This window comes from Lemur catta, chromosome 14 (genome assembly GCF_020740605.2).
Source record: "Lemur catta isolate mLemCat1 chromosome 14, mLemCat1.pri, whole genome shotgun sequence".
NCBI classification, from domain to species: Eukaryota; Metazoa; Chordata; class Mammalia; order Primates; family Lemuridae; genus Lemur; species Lemur catta.
The window spans coordinates 35,159,069-35,166,560 of record NC_059141.1 but is presented as its reverse complement, the minus strand read 5'-3'; the positions used below and the strand labels follow the sequence as shown (position 1 = coordinate 35,166,560).

Here is a 7,492-nt window from a genome sequence, read left to right as displayed (position 1 = left end):
CCTTAAGCCCAGCATTTTGTGGTTTCCATGCAGACTTTTAGCATACTACAGAACAAATATAAATTGGGAAGGTTGCTTTCCCCTTTCCCCAGTATAAACTATATCAAATTTGGCAAGTGAAACTGTATAGACAGCTTAGATTTCATTCCTCTGGGTTCTCTTTTAAACACCAATATCCCTATCCTCATTCCAATCAATAGATTTCAGTTTAAGCAAAACTTGAAATATTCAACTCACCTAGCAAGAGAAGAAAAGAGTGGAATGAGGGAGGATTTGTGATTTTTATTTAATAATTATTTTAAAATCAAAGTAATTAGAATAAGTCTTCTTTGAATGTAGTAGTATTTAAGATATTTCAAATTAACTTATTTGGTACAAAATCTGCATGTATTTACTGTATTTACACACACATCCTCTTCCTGCCAACCTCCAAGTACTTTGGCATTAATTATGTGGACAGTTTCCTTCCTTGTCCAATATGTATTGACCACTTAAGGAGATATTACTAATTTATTGGAAATTATTTTTGAAAGTAGTAATGTAAGATTCAATCTCATACTACCATGATCATTTGAGTTTCTCATCAATGAACACATTTTTCTTTACAGTTACTCTAGAACTGATCAATATTGCCTTACATTTAGACAATATATTTTCTCTGATCATCTTTAAACATGTCACATTTCTATTCTTGTAGAACACACATACATACACACATTCCCCCCTAAGATCACAATCCCCAAATTTATCTATACTTGTAACATTTCATGATATTAAATGTAAATTTTATTTCAAAAACTATCACAGTCTAGAAATATAATTTAAGCATTGACATAGTACATTTCAGAAAATAAGCTACTATTTTCAAGTTAAATTTTAGATACCTATCATTTGTCATTCTAAGACCTCCTTGCCTTCTAGGCTCTAGAATTAAAGGGAAAAGGGCTATGCATTTAGGAACTATAAGCTGAAATTATTTATTTCAATTCAACATAGAATATTTATCAGAGTCAAGACAACAATCAATGTGTACAAAAATTTACATAAAAGAGGAACAATAGACAATGCAGCACCTTAAGAAAAATAATTAAAAGTTTTGTTGCATTTACAGGTAAGTGCCACATTGAGAATTTACAACACAGTAATTTACTGCAATCACAGGGGAGTTCCATAAAGAAACAAAGCTCTTACACTCCAGATTTTCAGATGGTATTATTGGAATGCTTAACTAAAACCACAGAATTTGTACATCCTTAGGACTGAGCTCACAAAAGCCATAAAAGGTTTTCATAGCATATATTATATAAAAGGAGTCCACTGCATTCGGACAGCTGGTTTAGTGTCTCTGACAGGTGTGAAGCCTAGAAGAATTACTGGCTTGATGGTGCTCTTTCTGTATCCGGCAAGACAGACCTTCTCCACAATAACAACGCTGGAATATTTCCAGCCCATGGGAGCCTTTTCTCCTGTGCTTAGTGCACACTTGACCTTCTTTGAGGACAGGTTTACAGATCTTGGACCAGAAATGTCTAGCACAACACAATCCTGTGGCGCAGTCTGATGATCGAAGACAAACAGAACCCTCTTGTCCTATGAAAGAGGAGACAGTAGAAAAAGTTCATGATTACTGCTAAACCTACATTATTTCATTCAAATAATTCAAAAGACACTTCTGATGTGCTAACAAAGAAGAGTAAATCTTAAAGTCCTTAACCCACCTTTGGTGTGATACATTTTTGAAGACAGTGTGGTTCTCCTGGAGTACCCATCCAAGGTGCTGTGATCACTCCCAAAGGTTTCAATGATGGTTTCTTCAATTTCCCCTCGATGGAAATGATTTTGATCAGAAGGCATACATATTCCTAAGGAAGCAGGAAATAGTGAGTAACTCCAGGGTTGTAATGCATTACTGCTAACAGCTCTGACAGCGACAGTCCCGTGTGCCTGCATCAACTTGAGATAATATCCCATTGTAGTGATGTACAAGTAAAACTTTCTCTCTCGTGTTAATGCAAAACTCCTGGGAGGGGCAGAAGCGCTAATGTGCACATTGTACCATCATATGCAACATCCCCAGTATTGCCACTTAAATACTTCCCTGTGGTACTTTCCTGTGGTAGCGGCAAGTGAGATTTCTGCCCATTTTAATATCACCCTTGGGGTAAGAAAAAGAAAATTGGTCATTTTAAAAAAACGTTCTTAAAAATAACTTCTCTGCCCTTGGTGCTATATGGGTACTGCCAGACTAAGTTAAGCAAATGCAATTCCAGCTGCCTGGAAGATTACAATCTCACCCACCAGTTACTTGACTGTATAATTTCTTTATTACAGAGATTTAGTTAATTCATCCTGGAGTACTGCTGGGTCCTAACGAGGGTCGCCACCCTGTATGTGTATTTCTGGAGATCTCTTTGGGTGTCTAAATCTACCCCTCTGAAACATCACATTTTAGTGGATCTGTGGTTGAGGGGAGGAGTACTTATTTTAACGTAGTGGAGGGTAGAGGGAGAGGAAGGAAGGAGGGGAGGGAGGGTGAAGACTATCAAGATCTCTCTTTAAAAAATGATCAGTGCTGATAAATCACTGTCCTCCAGGTGACAACAGTTTCAGCTGAGATCATGAGAGACAGGCTAGTGTGGGAAAGCTCCGAGAGTCACCGTAAGAAAAATGGAAAGGGTAGCTAACCGCCAATGCTGGTTTCTTTGGTCTCTCTGCACGGTCCTACCGCCCTCTGCGTCCTTTCTCAATTGGTCTCCCAGACAAATTTTTATGAAAGGGTCCACCAAGGGGTAAGCTGTCACGTTAACTCATTGAGAGACGGAGAGGAAGAGAACTCATTGAGAGACTCCGAGACCTCCGGACTTCTCTCCCCTCCCAGACTGAACACTCGCAATGAGGATGTTTCGCGGGAGCCCTGCATGCTGAACACCTATTTGCAGGTGACGCGGCAGCATTCGCAGAGCGGAGGCCGTTCTCTCCCATCCTGTAGGCGCTCAAAGGGAGGGCGGTTGGGGTGCTAGAGGGAGCTACAGGACTCACCATTTTTGCAGTAATTCCCGGGGCAGCACATAGCGTGGCGCAAGCAGCGTTTTCGGCGCTTCCTGCAGGCGAGACAGATTTGCACGGCCGCGCCCCCTCCGCGGGTGGGACTGGCGCAGTACTCGTCGGCGCCGCACTCCTCGTCCTCTGCGCACGGGTATGGCTGTGAGAAGGGGGCGAGGAGAAGGTGAGGCACCCGGGATTCCAAGTACCCACAACTCCTGGACCCGGATGCTCATCTCAGTCCCTATCCTGCCCACCTCTCCGAAAGCTGCTGCTGCCCACTGCTCCCAAATGCAGCGTTTCCAATTGCGCCCTGAACCGCACACACTCAGTTCTACGCCCTCCTCTCCTAATGAGACCCCCTCAGGGTCACAGCATCTCAAGATCCCCGCGACCCCCGCTCACCTGGTAGTTGTCAATGGTCTGGTACTTGTTCCCGCCCTCGTACAGAATCCCGGGCGCGGCGCTGACCGCAGAGCCGGGGTGCCCGGCAGCGCCGCCCAGCGGCGGGGGCAGGTTCTTGATGGCGTTGGAATTGACGAGAACTGAGTTCAAGGTGGCGCTCACTCCCAGCGGGGGGTGGCCGCAAAGACTCGCAGCTACTAGGGCTACCAAGACCCGGGCAGCTCCCACTGTGCCCAGAGCGGTCATCTCAGAAGGACTCAAGGGTGAGAAAGAGAGAGAAAGGAGGAATGTCACTTTGCAAGCCTGGACCCCAAGGCAACCGTGCTCGCGCGCGGCTGCACGGTCGGGGTTCCGGGAGCCTCCGGCGGTCCCAGAGTCCTCACTGCGGGGCGCGCGGAGCTCTGCGCCGCCACCGCCACCGCGGCTGCCTTTATACTGCGGGCTCGGAGCATTCCGGCCCCTCCAGGGGGAGACAACAAAGCCGGGATGAGATTTCAAAGCGTTGGGAGGGGCTGGGAGGGGGTGTGTTTGTGTACGCGAAGGGGGGGCTTTGACACTCTTCACCCCGCCCCTCCCTTGCGCAGTCGCTCCGCTGGCACAGCTCACCTTCGGGGTGACGGTTATCAGCGAGCATTAGAGCAGACGAGTTTAATAAACACAGGAGGCGGGAGGAACTCTGGAAACATTGAGTGCCCTTGCCTTGCAGGGTTGGATTATCTGGATCTGAAACACTTTTCAGAGCCTAACGGTGCTACTCTGCAAAAACACTTAGCGCCCCTCTCCTTTACAACAGTGCTCGTTTATCGTGCACACAAATAATGTTCAGTATTAAGTACGAACCGATCAGTAATTCAGTGGCTCTAGCAAAACGTCTCTGCGAGAGGGCCAGGTGGCGGGTGCAAGTTGCTTATTAACCCGTTAGAGTCGCGGTTTGCAGAGTTGAGAGAGGTCCTAGGCTTTAAGATGGTCCAATTGCCACTCCCCTCTCCCGCCGCTGCGAGAAAAATGTGCAAAGAAAAGGAAATTTGCACATCAAAAGGGGGGAAGAAGGAAGAAGAACTAATTCTCTTTTGATGGGAAGTTTAGAGAGGAAGGCGAGAGACTGGAGCTTGGAAATTAGATCAGGGCGGGGGGAGGGAAGAGGGAAATGACCATCCGATAATCAAACTATTTAATGTTGTTCTTTAAATCTGAGCAGTCGCGGCAGTAGATGAACTTGATTAGGCAGACGCGCGAGATCAAAGTGGCTGGAGCCAAAGCGGACAGGGTCCAACATGCCAGGTCAGTCGTCCTTCCCCGGTTCCCCCTTCGCAGTGGTGGGTTAATGCAGGGAGATAAGAAACCCTTAAGGCTTAGCGCCTGACTTCCTCATTAGTATTTCATATCGCAGTGCTTGAGAACGCAGTGTGTTTGATCCCCAGTCAAACCTTTCTCAGGACCTAGGAATACTCCCTCTAGGGAGATAAAAGACTACATTGAGAAAAAGAGAGCTGACAGTGAATCAGAAAGTGAATTTGACGTCATTCAAATCAATGTATAAAAAAATAGTAAAGGCCTATGTATACAGATGTTGTCATGTTTATAAGCTGGAAATAATGATCTGTTCATGAAAAAAATCATGTTAGAAGCTTAAAGCCCTAGTAGCATTGGACTACCGTTGGGGTTGTTGCCTTTTTTTTTTTTTTTGGTGAGATGGGAGGAAGGAGTACAGTGAATACAAATATTTATGAGACAGGAATTCTCATTCCAGAGAATAAACTTCTCTTTATTCTAATTATAATAATAATAAAAGATATAATACAATTATAGCAATAATAAAAGATAAGAAGTGTATATAATTCTTTTAAAAACAGGTTGATGTAATTAGTGTCAGAAAATGAACAACTGTTACGTGAGTTCGGAAAAGCAAGAGTTGATTAAATAATCACTGTTGAATAAAAACTGATTGAGGTATATTTATTTTGTGCACCTCTAACCTCTATAGATCTAGGCTATCTATAATTACTCCACTTACTGACCTACTGGGGCCACCACCAAGTAAAACCAGGCAGGGATGCTTTTAAAAGTAATAAAATCCTGAAGTTGAAGTAGAGAGGAAGGGTAATTAAAAAACAAAGTTTGTGATGATCTGTGTTCTAGTTCCCTGCATTTCAGAGGTCATATTAAGAACATCTTCTAAATAATTCTTTTTTTTTTTTTTTGAGACAGAGTGTCACTCTGTTGCCTGGGCTAGAGTGCCATGGCATCAGCCTAGCTCACAGCAACCTCAAACTCCTGGGCTCAAGCAATCCTCCTGCCTCAGCCTCCCAAGTAGCTGGGACTACAGGTATGTGCCACCATGCACTACAGGTATGTGCCACCATGCCCGCCTAATTTTTTCTATATGTGTATGTATATATATATATATATATATTTTAGCTGTCCACATAATTTCTTTCTATTTTTAGTAGAGACGGGGTCTCGCTCTTTCTCAGGCTGGTCTCGAACTCCTGATCTCAAACGATCGTCCTGCCTCGGCCTCCCAGAGTGCTAGGATTACAGGTGTGAGCCACCGTGCCTGGCCTAAACAATTCTTTAATAGAGCACCAAATTATACTGGTGTCTCTCCCATCATAGATTCCACCTGTCCTGGGAAATATCCTTTGGCTTATTGATAACTCCGGCTTGAAAGTTTAACATGGAATAAACTTTCTATATAAACTTCCTACATATTTTTTTAGGGTTTTATGAACGTGTGCAATGATCTAGACTTGGCTACTTCTCCAGAAATTTTCGGAGCAAACTGAAATTTGGAAACAAAGGGGAGTTTTTTTTTTTTAATTGGCTTTTTAAAAATAAGTGTCAGAAATAATTCAAAAATGAGTGTCAGAGTTAGCAATGAACCGGGTCTCCCTGGCAGATATGGCCCTACCACTCATCAGACTTGAAGTTTACATAAATGTAGAGGAATTACAGGGTAAAAAGGTAAAGGCAGAGGGGAATTTAGACGCCATATTATGGCTTGCAGAATATTAATAACAATGTCAGTAATTAATGTGTTGAGCACCTTCCATGTACTAGAAAATCTGCACACTGTCTTAAATGTATATGATGTTAAAATTTGGAGAAAAAAATCCCCTGCCCATCAGAAGAGTGAAAATGTTTTTTCCTAGTCCTATTATCCTATTTAAGTATTTAGAATCTAGAACTACACACATGCCACATTAAGGGCCAATCTTTTTCCTTCTTTTTGGAAGAGATGGTATGTGATTAATACTTTTTTTTTTGAGACAGAGTGTCACTCTGTTGCCTGGGCTAGAGTGCCATGGCGTCAGCCTAGCTCACAGCAGCCTCAAACTCCTGGGCTCAAGCAATCCTCCTGCCTCAGCCTCCCAAGTAGCTGGGACTACAGGCATGTGCCACCATGCACTACAGGTATGTGCCACCATGCCAGGCTAATTTTTTCTATATGTGTATATATATATATATATATATATATATATATATATTTTTTTTTTTTTAGCTGTCCACATAATTTCTTTCTATTTTTAGTAGAGACGGAAGTCTCGCTCTTGCTCAGGCTGGTCTCGAACTCATGAGCTCAAACAATCCACCTGCCTCAGCCTCCCAGAGTCCCAGGATTATAGGCGTGAGCCACCGTGCCCGGCCTGTGATTATTACATTTAATAAATTTAGTTCATGAAGAGTGTGCTTTCACAAAAGAAAACATTTCCTGGAGGTGAAAAAAAAAAAAAAAGGAGAACGATTTAATCAACAAAGGAAAAACTTTAACAAAAAAGCACGTTGCATAAATTTAATCTCGATACCTGAACGTATATTGTATGTCTGTTGTGGTTTAATATTCATTGAGTTTAGACAGAATCTGTTGAGTTAGGGGAGCTAAGCCAAGAGTAGGGTTTTAAGAGTGGGCTACCTTCCCCATCTTTCATGTTGCTCTTGAGGTTGTCATGAGTTCAGAACTAATAATGGGTTGGTCAATGTCTGAGTTCCTACTATGTGCTAAGCACTGTACTTGATGTTGTGTGATAAAAGATAAGTACTCACA

The 7,492-nt window shown here is 43.1% G+C and overlaps 1 protein-coding gene across 1 annotated transcript; it reads right to left on the bottom strand.

Moving 5' to 3' along the window:
- Positions 1 to 267: 267 nt before the first annotated feature.
- DKK1 (dickkopf WNT signaling pathway inhibitor 1) lies at positions 268 to 3,918 on the bottom strand. Its single transcript, XM_045568084.1, has 4 exons — positions 3,448 to 3,918; positions 3,040 to 3,202; positions 1,719 to 1,862; positions 268 to 1,590 (listed from the first exon to the last, which is right to left on the bottom strand). The coding sequence occupies exons 1-4, from the start codon at positions 3,691 to 3,693 to the stop codon at positions 1,337 to 1,339; spliced, it is 807 nt and encodes a 268-aa protein (XP_045424040.1). The 5' UTR covers positions 3,694 to 3,918; the 3' UTR covers positions 268 to 1,336.
- Positions 3,919 to 7,492: the final 3,574 nt, after the last annotated feature.

Excerpts from the sequence above, each read along its gene's own strand:
- DKK1 (XM_045568084.1), bottom strand. The coding sequence starts at position 3,693 with ATGACCGCTCTGGGCACAGTGGGAGCTGCCCGGGTCTTGGTAGCCCTA. Across the intron at positions 3,203-3,447 it reads AGACCATTGACAACTACCAG|CCATACCCGTGCGCAGAGGA; the intron begins GTGAGCGGGGGT and ends CCCTTCTCACAG. Across the intron at positions 1,591-1,718 it reads AAAAATGTATCACACCAAAG|GACAAGAGGGTTCTGTTTGT; the intron begins GTGGGTTAAGGA and ends CCTCTTTCATAG.